Source organism: Setaria italica, chromosome IV (assembly GCF_000263155.2).
Source record: "Setaria italica strain Yugu1 chromosome IV, Setaria_italica_v2.0, whole genome shotgun sequence".
NCBI lineage: Eukaryota > Viridiplantae > Streptophyta > Magnoliopsida > Poales > Poaceae > Setaria > Setaria italica.
The window spans coordinates 33,409,929-33,425,432 of NC_028453.1; the positions used below are offsets into that span (position 1 = coordinate 33,409,929).

At 47.1% G+C, this 15,504-nt stretch overlaps 2 protein-coding genes across 3 annotated transcripts; both read left to right on the top strand.

Moving 5' to 3' along the window:
• The first annotated feature begins 3,177 nt into the window (after positions 1 to 3,177).
• On the top strand, positions 3,178 to 7,390 carry LOC101773786 (FT-interacting protein 1). Its single transcript, XM_014805129.2, has 3 exons — positions 3,178 to 3,376; positions 4,506 to 4,632; positions 4,730 to 7,390. The coding sequence occupies exon 3, from the start codon at positions 4,814 to 4,816 to the stop codon at positions 7,139 to 7,141; it is 2,328 nt and encodes a 775-aa protein (XP_014660615.1). The 5' UTR covers positions 3,178 to 3,376; positions 4,506 to 4,632; positions 4,730 to 4,813; the 3' UTR covers positions 7,142 to 7,390.
• A 2,605-nt stretch (positions 7,391 to 9,995) lies between these two features.
• LOC101774191 (transcription factor TGAL8) lies at positions 9,996 to 15,014 on the top strand. 2 transcript variants are annotated; one of them, XM_004965828.3, is made up of 10 exons: positions 9,996 to 10,433; positions 11,158 to 11,261; positions 11,911 to 11,963; positions 12,060 to 12,191; positions 12,283 to 12,429; positions 12,753 to 12,833; positions 13,143 to 13,176; positions 13,312 to 13,583; positions 14,214 to 14,504; positions 14,627 to 15,014. In XM_004965828.3, the coding sequence occupies exons 1-10, from the start codon at positions 10,375 to 10,377 to the stop codon at positions 14,801 to 14,803; spliced, it is 1,350 nt and encodes a 449-aa protein (XP_004965885.1). In that variant the 5' UTR covers positions 9,996 to 10,374; the 3' UTR covers positions 14,804 to 15,014. The 2 variants fall into 2 exon arrangements, with proteins under 2 accessions (XP_004965885.1, XP_004965886.1); XM_004965829.3 differs by having other exon boundaries at positions 11,153 to 11,261; positions 14,627 to 15,000.
• Positions 15,015 to 15,504: the final 490 nt, after the last annotated feature.

A 15,504-nucleotide genomic window follows, 5' to 3' on the forward strand; every position in this document is an offset into this window, starting at 1 on the left:
AGTGCGTGCCTCGGTCGGCGATGCTATTTCCAGGCCGTACGTAGTTGGGCCTCGCCTTCCCGCACCGGCCTTTTCAGGCCCGTCGGGACAACTGGCAGCACACGAACAGGAGCGTCCAGCACATGGCGGTCCAACACGCGTCCACGACCGCGGTCCACGGCTCGGTTAATCCGCCGCGCACACGGCCGGCCTCGCCGCTCGCGCCCCGCGTGCACGCCGATTCATCTCTCAGAGGAAGAAAAAGGCGGAAAAAAAAGAGAAGAGACGCCACCGCATGGCGGGGCCCGTACCCGCACCCCACGCCACGGAAATACTGTGCGGTGGGGCACCGGTCCCACACTGTCTGCGTGAGGGCCGGGCAGGGGGCATCGCGTGAAAAGCCACTGGTGTTTTTGCGTGTAGCCCCTCCGGCTTATTTCCAATTCGCCATGTTGCACAGCGCGTGGTTGGTTCTGCTGTTCTGCATTTGCGGTCGGGTCGGCACCCTTCTCCTCCCGCGGCAAATTCCCCTTTAACTTCATCTTGTCGGTGAACCTCCCCATCTCCCCTTGTCGTCGATCCAACTCTATGTTCGTGCCTGCTAGGGGCTTTAGCTTTTAATATATGTTGCTACTGCATTTTTTTAGCGTGTAGGACTGAAAAACGCCTGATCCACCGATCGACGACGACCAACAGAGCCACAACATCCGAGCCTCGTCGCAGCTTTCCACCCCTTAATAATATGGGGGCCTGTGTTAGACTCGTGCACCCAAAATTAATCGTTGACGCAACGCTAAATCAAAGAATTTCGCATTGCCTATCCATATATAGTTGTTGCGAGAATGAACTGGCCGGTCTTTGTATTTTACATGCACTGGTGCGTAGATATAGCTAAGTTTAAGGTAGAGTTGTGCTGATAGCATTTACACCATAACCACCTACTCGAACTCGAACTTTAAGGACCTGCTCTCTGCAGCTTCTTGCTGCTGCGGTTCCAGCTGATGTGCAGCCCAGCCCGTTCGGCTGTAGGGTAGTAGCAGCTGCACCCACCGTAGGGTCCTTTTGTTTGGTCGGTTGGGTTTACGAAGATGAAACTTCTCTCTCGCTTCATCATCGAACTTCACCATTTCTCTTCTCATAAAGATATTGTCAAGTTAGCAAAATTGCTGATGTGATAGAGAAATTAATGTTGATGAAACTCTGTATGAAACTCCCACTGAGACTGGCTTTACGAATCTACGAGAACATGTCATATTTCAGGCGATTCTTGCATATGTAATTTCTTGATTTACTATTTTCTTCCCCTTTGACTTTTCTTGCTTTCTCTAACATTTTGTGTTTCCCATCGTTATTTTTGTCACCGCGCTCCTCTAGCTCAGCCCTACGACTCCATCTCTAACGGCATTTCTATCGCCTAATCTTCTCCCACCACCCACTCCCATGCTAATCTTGGCCAAGCCATCGCCCACATCTCAAACCTTTCCTAATCGGTGGTCCTTTGACTCTTGCCTCCACCACCGAGCTGCGCCCTGCCTCCCCTAGATGTTCCTCCGGCAGATGGTTTAGCTCCTCTGTGGCAGCCCCCTTCCTTTAACAAGCCAGCGTGTGTACATACCTAACGGCTCAAAACTTCTTTGTTTTGAGGCATGTGAAAGACATGAGTTATGAGTAAAATAATGTATAGGCACGCATGAAACAAATGTGTTGCAACCATTTGTCTCTCATTGGAACTACTAGTCCAATGAAGGAAGCATATCATATATATCATACCACTTTTGGATGATATGAGCGAAAATCTAAGGTCGGAATGTCATGGAGTTAAACATTGGGTAATTAGATAGCAAATCATCATCAGGAGACGTATTCAATTGCATGTGGTTCATCCATTAATGTCATGGAGTTAAACATTGGGTAATTAGATAGCAAATCATCATCAGGAGACGTATTCAATTGCATGTGGTTCATCCATTCTTCCCCTTTTGTTCAAAGAGAAATGGAAATCTGATTCCACATGCGTGTGTTAGTAAGCTAATAAGCGGCTAAACTTACAACTGCTCTCCACGTCATCACATGATCTCCCACCATCCCATGAGGCCTAATCTAATAAATGCTCTGCATACTCGAGGTCTCCATTCCCCTTTCCATCTCCCTCCTCGGTCTAGATCTCGCCCGCGCTCCACCGCTTGAGAGCCTTAAGCCCAACAGCAACACCCTAGCAGGGCTTCGTGGTGGAGAGATCCTGACGAGGGAGCGGTGCATGATGAGTGGCCATGAGAGATCCGCAAGCGGCATAGTTGAATCCCCCAGGCGAGCAGTTCCATGCGTGGCGAGTAGAGAGCATGAGGAAGGAAACACAATAGTATATGAGGGATGCGGCTCGACGCGCAGGCGGTGGATCTGCAACAGATCTATAGCAAGGCACTGTCATGTGAGGAACAGATGCGACATCGGGAGCTCCGGTGAAAGCATGCGCCTGGCAGGATGGTGTTGGATTTCCATGCGAGGAGCTATGGCGGATCCCCTCCTTGGCTTCTTGCCACAAGGATTTGAGGTGAAGGCACGACAGATCTGCCTTAACATGGCCGCCCTACCTCAGCTCCCTGGAGCGATAAGCCAGCGACCTGCAAGGGTAAGCACCACCAACTTTTTTGGGCAAATTTTCTTGATTTTTTGTTAGGATTTTGTTGCTTTCCAAATTTTGTTTCAACTTTTATTTCCAAATTTCATTTTTTATAATATTTTTTACTTTCTATAGATTTATGAACATCTTATTGTTCACGTAATTTGTAACTATCTTGTATATATTTTGTTATGTAAATCTGTTTAAAGTAAGATAGTTATATTATATATATTTAATCTGCATTTATACTATTTTTGTAAATCTTATGTTAAATAAATTCTATTATACTTCATATAACTTTGTGGTTATAATAAACATGGGACAACAAAAGTAAAATCGACCGCTCCGGGGCCTCTAAACAGTCCCTGCGGTGAAAGGGGAAATTGGGAAAAGAAGGCAAGAGAGCAAAACACGAGTTTTCCTTCGTACTGTAGGTGGCTGCCCCAGAGGAAAGGTCTAGAAAACGACAATGTGATAGAGCTGGCACGGGACCCTAGGCACACGGCCGGTCCACCACCAGAAATTTAGCGAAGATCGATGGCCTCTGCGCAAAACCACCGAAAACTGAAAAACCCCCACTCTGGACTCCACTTCGTCCCCGTCGAGCACTCCACGCCGCTCTAGCACCCTCTGCAGCCTCCCACCGCCCTCTCTCTCCTCTGCCTTTGTCCTTCGCTCGCGAGAAAACGCCGAAAACCCCTGCGCAAATCCGCCGCCCCTTCACCGCCGAAGTCCTCCTCCCCGCCGCTCCGCGTGAGATCGGCCCTGCCGCCGTCGGTAAGCGGCCCAAAGATCCCTGCTTTGTTTGTTGCCAGCCTCTGTTTTCCTGTGGTTTCAATCTACTGTTTCCTGTGGATGAAAATGGTAATGCCGGTGGCGGTGCCCGCGGCTCCTCGATCTGTTCTTGTTTCCGGGGTAGTCGCAGGATTTGCGCCTGTTCCGACGGCGTGGCGCGGCTTGAGCGGTTAGGCTTTTAGGCCAGTGGTTTCTTTGGGTTCTTGGGTTGTTTAGGGTGGCAATGGCGTGGGATCTGGGGATTGGTTTGCTGTGTGCCTGTGTGGTTGTCGTTGAGATGAGGATGTGAGTGAAAAAAAATTTGAATCTGCGAAAAAAAGTTCAGTGTAGTGGGTTAGAAAAAGTAAAGCTGTGTAATTATTGGTGCCTATCTGGAGGTATTGTCTCCTTGCAACGGTGGGGAAGGCAGCGGCTTTTTGCTCGCCTCTGCAGAGTAGGCGAGTTCCTTTTACTCCTTTTTTCTGTGGCAAGTAATTATGGTTAGTTGTGCAAGGGGAAGTTGTCGCCTGAGTAGATGTGCTCCGTGAAATCCAGAGCTTGTTGTTGATTTGAGGTGTTAGTAGGATCCGGGAGGGGGTTTCGCCGTTTTTTCCCGCTTAAAGCCGTTGAGAGAGTTGTTTTGGTTGAGCTGCTAGTTGGGTCGTGTTCAACCAAGTTGGCGTAGTGTAGCATACCTGAGCGTGTAGTGGTGTGGAGTTGTTAGTTGATGGGTTGTTGTACCGAAGTTGTGCGGGATGGGTGACGCAGCCTCCCTAGTTATGTGGCTTTTGGGCTTGATTTTCACTCAAGAAACTGGGCTGGCGCTTGTCCTTTTATTTTTCTTCTTCTAATAAAACCACAGCTTTGCTGCCCTTTCGAAAAAAAAGTAGTTATGGTTTTTTATAGTTTAGCTTATCCCTGCAGTTGTTTTGCAAGTCGAGATTTCTTCCCTTTTTAGGATGAGTTAAATTTGTTGATCTTATTATTAATTTGGTATAGTAAGATGGTTGCTTTTCAATTTAGTCAGTATGCAATTTCCTGAAGTCAGATAGCTGCAGTGTTCAGGCAGGTTTTAGATTGAGTGAAATGCAGTTTCTTTTGACTAACTGACTGGTACGTTCCAATTCTGCAGGTGTCGTTCCAAGATTGGTGATGTAGAGTTCATTCTTTTCAGAAATTCAATGGTTTCCTCCCATAGCGCAATATGAGGAAGTGTTCACAATGCCCTTAGCTGTGTGGCTTGACTAGTAATTGCTGAGGTACTAGTTTTGCTCTGCGCTTCATATTATTATTCATTAGTGCACGTTCCTTGTACTAGCAGTTTATTAACAGTGTTTACTTTTGGTGTTGTTCCAGCTCATCTAGGACATCAACTGGGATATCTTGGTTCTTTCTGTAGTCTGTGAGTAGTTGTTTGGTTGAAGATCTTCTTCATTCAAGATGATGCAGAGGCCGCCGTTCCGTCCTGAGGAGTACTCCTTGAAGGAGACCAAACCTCATCTTGGTGGCCATGCCGCTGGTGACAAGCTCACCAGCACCTATGATCTTGTTGAGCAGATGCAGTATCTCTATGTCCGAGTGGTGAAAGCAAAGGAACTTCCAAACATGGACATCACTGGGAGCTGTGACCCATATGTTGAGGTGAAGCTAGGGAATTATAAGGGCACAACTCGGTTTTTCGAGAAAACCAGCAACCCAGAGTGGAATCAGGTCTTTGCCTTTTCAAAGGAGCGCATTCAGTCATCAGTTGTGGAGATCGTGGTCAAGGATAAGGATCTTGTTAAGGATGACTTCATTGGGCGTGTTATATTTGACCTTAATGAGGTCCCAAAGAGAGTGCCACCTGATAGCCCATTGGCTCCACAGTGGTATAGGTTGGAGGACCGTAATGGGCACAAGGTGAAGGGGGAGTTGATGTTGGCTGTTTGGATGGGTACTCAAGCAGATGAAGCATTCCCTGACGCATGGCATTCTGATGCGGCCTCGGTCCCTGGAGATGGGCTTTCAAGTATTAGATCAAAAGTGTATCTTACTCCAAAGCTTTGGTATCTGCGTGTCAATGTCATCGAAGCCCAGGATCTTATACCAAATGATAAGACCAGGTTCCCTGATGTTTATGTCAAAGCCATTCTAGGCAACCAAGTTCTTAGAACCCGGGTATCACCAGCCCGGACTCTGAACCCGATGTGGAATGAGGACTTGTTGTTTGTCGCTGCTGAGCCATTCGAGGAGCACCTGATTTTGAGCGTAGAGGACAGGGTGGCCCCAGGAAAGGATGAAGTAATTGGAAGAACAGTCATTTCGCTGCAGCATGTACCCCGGAGGCTGGATCACAGGTTGCTGACCAGCCAGTGGTATAATCTTGAGAAGCATGTGATGATTGATGGTGAGCAGAAGAAAGAGACCAAGTTTTCAAGCCGGATTCACTTGAGGATTTGTCTTGAAGGTGGATATCATGTCCTGGATGAGTCAACACATTACAGTAGTGATTTAAGGCCAACTGCGAAACCTCTGTGGAAACCTAGCATTGGTGTTCTTGAGCTGGGTATCTTGACAGCACAAGGCCTGTTACCAATGAAGACCAAGGATGGGCGTGGCACAACTGATGCCTACTGTGTTGCAAAGTATGGACAGAAATGGGTGAGGACTAGGACTATAATTGACAGTTTCACCCCCAAATGGAATGAACAGTACACATGGGAGGTGTATGACCCATGCACTGTGATCACGATTGGTGTATTTGACAACTGCCATCTGAATGGTGGGGACAAGGCTAATGGTGCCCGGGACACCCGAATTGGCAAGGTCCGCATCCGTCTCTCCACACTTGAAACTGATCGAGTGTATACCCACTCGTACCCTCTTATTGTTCTGACACCTGCTGGCGTTAAGAAGATGGGTGAGGTGCAGCTTGCTGTCCGGTTCACATGCTCATCGCTGCTCAACATGATGCATCTGTACTCACAGCCCCTGCTGCCCAAGATGCACTATGTGCACCCATTGTCCGTGATGCAGGTAGACAATCTGAGGCGCCAAGCCACAAACATTGTCTCAACAAGGCTGGGCCGTGCAGAGCCACCGCTGCGAAAGGAAATTGTGGAGTACATGCTGGACGTGGATTCACACATGTGGAGCATGAGAAAGAGCAAGGCAAACTTCTTCCGCATCATGGGTGTCCTGGGCCCCCTGATTGCTGTGGCAAAGTGGTTTGATCAGATCTGTCACTGGAGGAACCCGCTGACCACTATACTGATCCACGTCCTCTTCATGATACTGGTCCTATACCCGGAGCTGATACTGCCCACAATCTTCCTCTACTTGTTCCTGATCGGGGTGTGGTACTACAGGTGGCGGCCGAGGCAGCCACCTCACATGGACACCCGCCTCTCGCACGCTGAGACTGCCCACCCCGATGAGCTCGACGAGGAGTTTGACACCTTCCCCACCTCGCGCCCGCCCGATGTTGTGCGGATGCGGTATGACCGGCTGCGGAGCGTCGCCGGGAGGATCCAGACTGTCGTCGGCGACCTCGCGACGCAGGGCGAGCGGCTGCAGTCCCTGCTGAGCTGGAGGGACCCCAGGGCCACAGCGCTGTTCGTCGTCTTCTGCTTCATCGCCGCCATCGTCCTGTATGTGACGCCGTTCCGCGTGGTGGTCTTCCTCGCCGGCCTGTACGTGCTGAGGCACCCCAGGTTCCGCCACAAGATGCCGTCCGTCCCGCTCAACTTCTTCAGGCGGCTCCCTGCGAGGACCGACAGCATGCTGTAGGCGCATTCGGCTGCTGTTACCTGTTTAGGCTCCATGTCTGGTTCGGTTGTTAAACTGCTAGTTGTAACTCGAATGGTTATGTCTTAAGTGCATCCGAGAACAATGAACTGCTTGCTATCTATGTTATTTTGTAGTGTTTGTTGTAAGATGGGTGGTTTTGCTTCTGAAGTGATATCAAACCAGAACTTGTATCTGAAAGAGAAAGAAGCGGGACTTCCATTTCCAGGCGAGGTTGCTGCCGATGTTTTATTCAGATAGCTCATGGAACTGTTGATGCTTTAAGCATGGCTGCCGCGTTCCCCTCGCGTCCTTCGCCTGTAGTCTCTCCGTTCCGGCGAGACGGTGTCGCAGCCACACTGGGGTTCTCTCTTGGTATGGTCTGGCCGTGGCGCGGCGCTGGCGGCTTTGGGTTCTGGGGGCCGGGCCGAGGTCTTTTCTAGTTCCATTGGAAAATAAAGTCTGGCCCAACTGGATGCCTGGGCTGTCCATACTTTACAAGTCTCATTTTGAAAGGGGACAGGCTAATGTGTTTTTTTCTACTGCCTACAGCCCCATCCTCCTTTCTTTACCCACGACGCGGCCTTCTTCCTCACGGTCGACTGTGACCTCTTCAACGCTTCCTCTAATCCCCCTTGTATAAGTCATTAAGTCATATCGACATACTTTCCAATATGACACTTACTAGTAATAAACTAATAATATATCTGTACAAATGCATCACTATAAACTGAAAGAGCCATGCATTATAAACCTAGTATTCATGGTCAATCTATTAATCTCAAAATCTTATGTTACCAATCCATATGTTTATTAAAAAAACTGATGATTAAAGTTAATAATCCTTGACCTAGATTAATCCAAAGGACCTGTATTTGGGATTAAAGGTAGTAGTTGGTCATTTATACTTCTTTTTATTATAGTACTGTATGAGTCCAATCTTCTTAATTTCAAATTTGATATCTCAACGCCAAATTGTCGAATGCAGTGTTCAACTGTCTACTAGTACTCCAAAATACTCCATCCATTCCAAATTGTAGGTCGTTTTTGACTTTTCTAGATTTATAGATATTATTATAAACCTAGATATAGTGTCTAGGTGCATAATAATATTTATGAACATAAAAAAGCTAAAACGACTTTGGAACGGAGGGAGTAGGAAGGATCTGAGTGTTCTCACTGTCTGAACCAGCAAATCAGTTCTTCAGTGTTTTATTGCATTCTACGAGCAAACCTGCTTTTCTTTCTCTTTTCCCAACCTATGGCGTCGCTGCATCTGTCCAGTGGTGGTCAAGGAATAAAACTCAAAACCAGACTTGAACGATGACCAATTCTCTTCATTCAACGCCCGCTCCTAGTCAGTTGTCACAATGTCAAAGCTGGGGATGGCAAATTTTTATGTCGAGAAGGAAGGATCTCAGGAATGCGTGTGCCTCTCCAACGTCCGTACCCATTGTGGCTTCCCGGGCTGCAGCTGCCATTGCCATCCAACTGCCTCTCCGCAACGTCACGCTCTCCCGGTTTGAATTGAATGTTCACTGTTCGTACGGACCCCTTGTACTTCAGGGGCGGCGCCTAGATTTGAAATTTCACTTTCAGGAAGATTAAGATGTTTTCTACAGAAGTTACCGGAACTGTTTATTTTGGATTCACATATCTGAAACCTGAACCCTTCTGCTTCGGGTACTACTGCTAGCTGTTGGGGCATGAATTAAATTTGAGCCCCAATGATTGTGCATCATGGCAATATACAAGCGTCTGTATTTAGTGGCACAGCCCGAGAATCAATCGAACGGGAGGATTACCAGCAGACAATAACCGATTAAAATGACTCAATATGCCGGGAATCAAGGAGGACTCAGATGAGAGTCAGACATGATGTTGAGCTTGCGTTCTGAACCTAGCATAAGAAATTTATTCATAAATCCGGCAGCAACTACTCATGTATATCCCAGTATGCTCTAGCTAGGCCAATGTGTATATAGGGGAGTAATATGTTGAATTGAATTGTTGTGCACGAAGTATTTTCCAGAGGTAGGTCTAGAATAAAACTCAAGAAAACATAACAACATTTTTTTTTGAAAAAAATATGGTATTTTGGGTTTAAAGGGTTTATTGGACCTAGTAATTATTTGTTCTAGCCGGGGTTCTTAGCCACACGACACATGTACTAGTTGGATTGACAATCAGTTGGACCAAAGAAAAAGAAAGGAGAAATCAGAAATGTCATATAGCGCAAGAGTGTGGTTCTTTCCCCCTCCATCTCATGGAAACTCCTTTTTTTGTTCTATGGATCCAGTCGGCTTAATCCCGGCCCTAAACAAAATTAAGTCATACTAATTAATCACATTAACTTAACTTAAGAGAGAAATGGATCCATCTGCTTGAGAATGACATGACACCTAACCTTGATAGTGGGACGAACAGAACTAACCCATCTTTTAAGCTAATCCCACTACTTTGACTAATTAGATACCAATCTAAGTAATTTAAATGGATGAATTTCGCTAGCAATTTGTATCCCCCGAGATAGACAAGGCACAGCACATCCATGGAAATAATTAAATTAAGCATCAGAAAAAAGCTCTTTGTCTTCTCATTTGTATCGTTCGATTTAAATTTGGAGTAGCTCTTAAACTTGTTATTCTACACATGCAAATAGATCCAAAAGATAGAGCCAATTTGGACTGATTCTTCGGATGTGTTTTTTTAAAGAGATGAACCAAATCTACCCTCTGAAATGTCAATATGTGAAAAAGATATGAAACAACGACAAGTGTAAAACCGCTCCAAAACTACCCGATTGCCTGGACCTTATCACATCTCTCAATTTTTTATAAAGTCTGAAGATGTGTTGCTTTTCCAACTTTTCTATAGCCACTGGCTCCCTTCTATTTCTTGCACAACTACTCCTCCAATCTCCAAGCCAAAAGTCATCCGTTACCCTCTGGTCAGAAGAAAGGCCACACAGCTCACAAGTGCTTATTTGTTTTTGGGCTAGGAATCATCTGGCAGGAAGGGGGAACAAAGCCGCGGCTGCTACCATCAATTCCTTTTTGATCATCTCCGTTCATCGATCAGTTGATCATATAGCAGCGCTGTCGCAAAGAAGAGGAAGGAGAAAGTTGATTTTGGATTGGTACGATGATTCAGTCCATTTCAAGATGGGTCAATTCTATGTGAAGTGGTCAAGACGCAAGTTCAGAGCTGAGTTCTTTGTTCAAGGAAGCATCTGAATGGCGTATCCATCCACCTCCGGCATGGTCCAAGCTTCTTCATCCCTCCATGGCAGCATGTAAGTGAACCCATCCATTTAGCTTTCTAGCTACTAGCTAGCTAGCTTTTCTCTATTTTTCTCGATTCTACCTTCTCTTTTTATTCAAGGAACGGTTCCACCTTTCTTTTTATTCAAGGAACGGTTCCACCTTTTCTCGAAATTGAATCACACCATTTGAGCCTTTGTTTCAATTCTACGGTCGATAGATGATTTTCCTTTGAGAATCCTGTTACCTGATCATCATGATTAACATGAGATGTTCACTATGATTGATTGCCCCTATTTCCTTAGCTACTCGTTATCGTCTTTGTGTGCTCATGCGATAAATTCATCAAGTTAACTAAGTCAAGTTGTGCTGCGAGTAAATGATTGCTATCAAACCCGAAGATAAATAAAGAAGCTTCACCTCCCTTCTTATGCATGTTTTTTTTCCTTTATCGTAGTTCTTCCTGTTGGAAGATGGAGAGGGATAACCAGTTTTTTTTGATTATGTGCCATTTTCAAACAAATAATTGGTTGTGTTATTTCTGTTCCTTTCGGTGAACAACCCTATAGCAAGCAAAGGGATTAGTTCAACACCTCTCTACGCAAGGTCTTATTCCATCAATACTCAATTTCTATTCTTTTTTCTTATTTCCTCTCTTTCAACTAAAACATTTTAAACTTTATAACCTAAACTTGTAGAGCTACTCACTAAATATTATATCAGTTGTGATATTTTATTGCATTTCTGAAAGTGCAGAAGAAGGGATCCAGAAGGATATGACATGCCATCTGATCTGGATCAAGCCCTACTCCTCTACTTTGATGGGCAGCAAGCTAAGCCATCAATTCAAGAACAACCGCGTAAGCTGCTTGATATCACAAAAAGTTCTTTCCTTTGACAAATGCGTGGCCACTGTCCATTATAAGCACATATCTTGAAAGAACATGTCGTTGTTAAGCTTCCATTAGTTACAAGTTCATGTCGGGCAAACTTGTCCATAAGCATGTGATCTTGCTGATTTAGTTGTATCGTCTATCACCATCTGGAGACACCAATATATGCTTTATTTCCTCATCGGTTGATCTCAAACTTTTTCATCTGTCATTACTGTAATTTCCCGATATATTTGTAGCTACCAACTCGTAGCTAGTTGGAGTAGAGTGACACGTAACAAACACAACTTGATACATTTTTCAAGATGTTGTGCTAAAATAAGGAAAAAGTAACAATGTTCTACACTTTCCCCCTCATTTCTGACATTAACCACCAGCATTTTACACTTCCTTTTTTCCTTTTTTTACCAGTTTTAATTACCACTTACATTACATGTGTGAAATGAAAAGTACATTTCTGAAGATCTTTTTAATTCCCACACGCATCTGGAAATTAAATCAAACATCTATGGAAAAACATTAGTATATGTGCACATGCTTGTGTGTGTGTCTGTCTACTGTGTGTCTCTACTCTCTACAAAGTCCTAATGTCTGCAGGACTTGTTCTTGCGTGCAGAGACTCTCAACATCTTCCCCTCCCAGCCAATGCACATCGAGCCATCCCCAAAGGTATCCTTTTCTAGCTCGACGACCTCGCTAGCTCAAAGCAAGGGAGATGATGCGACCTGGGTATATATCTGAGCCCCTTCCTCTCTTCCTACTCAGGGCTCCATCTCCATGGCTTCTTCAGCGGCGGCAGCACAGGTTGCCGGCCCTTCCAAGAACTCCCAGGCGCCACCGTCGAAGGCCGGAGGCGGGCCGCTCGCCGCAGGCAAGAGCTCCAAGGGAGCGATCAAGGTATGTAACGCGATCTCTATCGTCTCCGGCGGTCGTCGCCGATCTCACGCTTCGTATGTTTAAGTGTGTGCTGCGCTGTGATCGCAACCAGAGAGAAGGTAGCGCCGGCGGCGGCAAGCGTGGCGGCGCGGGGGCGTCGAGCTCGGACCAGGAGGGGCCCCGGACGCCGGACCCCAAGACGCTGCGGCGGCTCGCGCAGAACAGGGAGGCCGCGAGGAAGAGCAGGTTGAGGAAGAAGGTAATTGCAGTGGCTAGTAATTAGTAATTTCGATTAAAAAAATTAGTGGGCAAGTCAACTCTCAAAACATTGAGGAGAAAAAGTCTTGCAAGAAACGGCCATTGGCAAACTGAGAGATGGGGTGAGTAGACTGGACGTATTATTGTTAGGGTGGTGAAGTTAACCTAACACCTAAAGAAAAGATTTGTTTTAGACTACACATACATCTATATAAACATTTTGTTGAAACTTTCGTTTCTTGATGTTCATTGAAGGTGAGTTGCAATAATTTATTGTTAGCGACTACTTAATTTCATATTTCTTGTTTGTTGCGTGTCAAACAGGCTTATATTCAGCAGCTAGAGTCGGGCAGGATCAGGCTGGCGCATCTAGAGCAGGAGATGCAGATGGCAAGAACTCATCAGGTAAAATGGTTAAGAGGTTCCTCCAAAAAAAAATGGTGAAGAACTGGTTAGTTTTAGAAATTTCTATTTTTTGAATCAAGGAATAATTTAGAACGATTTGTTTTTTTTTGGGGAATTGTTATACCTCGAAGCATCTTAAAATGATGAAGCTCTTATGAATATTTCAGAAGAATGAAGATTCTACACATTGCAACAAATTTCTTATCACAAAACATCATTGTAATGCAAAAGATTAATATATTCATGTGCATCTTCCTTAATTCTGAAGTGTGAAGTGCTAATTATGTGCTAGTTCATTTCTTCACCCAGGGTGCGCTATGGGGTACAGGAACTCTAAGCCCAGGTTTGTCTTGCCACCTGCTAGCACACCTCATCAACCGATTCATCTGTTTCTCATGAAAAAAAAATGACTGTGCATCTACGTGGTCAACTGATCATGGAACATGGACACACACGTGTCCATGCACAACGCATGCAGATGCCGCTCTGTTCAACCTGGAGTACGAGCGGTGGCTGGGGGACCACAGCAAGGTGGTTGCCCGGCTCCGCGCCGCCGCGGAGGAGCACCGGCCGGACGGCGAGCTCCGCGCGTACGCCGACGAGGCCGCCTCCCACTACGGCGCCCTGATGGGCCACAAGGCCCGGCTCGCCGCCGCCGACCCGCTCCACCTCCTCTCCGGCCTCTGGAAGGGAGCCGCCGAGCGCTGCTTCCTCTGGATCGGCGGCTTCCGCCCCTCCGAGCTCATCAAGGTACACTAGCATCTTAGCCACTGACATGCGGGCCCGTACACACACGTCAGCCTGACATTCGATGCCAAGTCACCTCAAAAAAAACTTTGCATATATACAAAGTCGATACTATATATATATATATATATATATATATATATATATCATATATGTATATATATAAATATAATTGGTCGAGGGGGATTAGGTGCAGTGGATTAGCAGGGCAAGTCAGGAGGGAGCAGGTAGGACGTCACCGTAGTTGATGGAACAGCTTCGAAGCTCCGGCTCAGAAAAGTCGCCGGGCTAATGAGATAGATGCTGCCGCCTGCGTACGTACACGAGTAGAGCAGTGTCACGTCAAGGCTTCCGTCTGTCTACATGCGGCGGGGGAGTAGGTGAGGATCCAGGAATCATCAGCACCAGCAGCTTTTGCCGCGGGCGTCACACGCTCCATCGATGGCGAGAGGCGGCGATGGCGATCCATGGCGTCAGACTAAAAGAACATCGTCGTCGTCGTCGCGACCGGCGTTGTTTGGAACGCGTTCAGCAATCGCTTCCCCATGGATTGAGCCCTTTATTTATTTCTATTACGTCTCTTGATCGATGATGCTAATTAACGCGCTGTGGCGGCGGGGGTGGGCTGCGCAGGTGGCGGTGCGGCACGCGGAGCCGCTGGCGGAGCAGCAGGCGGCGGGGGCGCGCGACGTGGAGCAGGCGGCGCGCCGCGCGGAGGAGGCGCTCGACGCGGAGATGGAGGCGCTGATGCGGTCGCTCTCCGAGGTCGTCGCCTCCGACGCGCAGCCGCCGCCGGGGGTGTTCGGCGGCCAGTTCTACCCCCACCACCCGACCGCCGACGCCGCGGGCTACATGGGGATGGGGCACATGCACATGGCCCTCGCCATGGACAAGCTGGCCACGCTCGGCACCTTCCTCAGACAGGTTACGATTCTGTTTCTGTTAGTTTCCTCTCCTCGTTTTCAGCCATGGACAAAGCTCGCCGTTGCTCAGGTGTGGATTTTGCTTGTCGTGTCGCGACGCGACGCAACGATTGGTGCATGCAGGCGGACGAGCTGCGTATGCAGGCGCTGCAGGCGCTCCGGCAGATCCTGACGGCGAGGCAGGCGGCGCGCTGCTTCGTCGCCGTCGACGACTACTTCTGCCGCCTCCGCGCGCTCAGCTCGCTCTGGACCTCCAGCCGGGCGGCGCCGCCCCAGCTGGCGAGAGGCCCCGCCGGGTAGAGACCGAGCAACGCCGCCATGGATGGGATGGGATACATGCATACTGCTACAGTAGATAGCTTAGCTATGACGTAGGGAAGACGTTGAATTAAGCACCATGTGAATGTACCAAGGATGACAAGCTTGTGTAGGATCGGATAATGGCTGGTGGACACAGATCGAACAGGGAAATTGGAATTCAAGAATTACGTGTTGCATTGGGTGCGCTGCATTCTTCTAGGCGTAGCATCCAAACATTCCAGCTGAGGTGACAGTAGGTATTGCTAGTTTGCTACCCTTCCGGATCAATGGAGAAACAATCAGCTAGGAACAATATTAAAACTTAATTGTTAGAATGAAAGCAATTTGCAAAACAAGCTTTAGCTGAAAACTGTTTAGGAACTGACAAAAAGGCCTAACCATGTTCAGTTGGTATGTAAGAGCTGACGCATGAAGATGGATAGGTTTACTCATTTTCACTCTGCAGTGAGTTTTCATCTGAAACATGGGGAAACAATAATCAAATGAGGTACCAATCACACTAGTAGGAAGTAATATAGTTTTTTCTTCACACATGTCATGCTGCAATATTGGACTGAACCATACAGGATGCATGCATACCCAAGAAAAGAAATGATGCAGTCTGAACCATACAGGACATTTGTTCTACTTCCAACGATCACGAAGCTCTGTTTTCCTCTGATATTCTCCCATTCATTGTT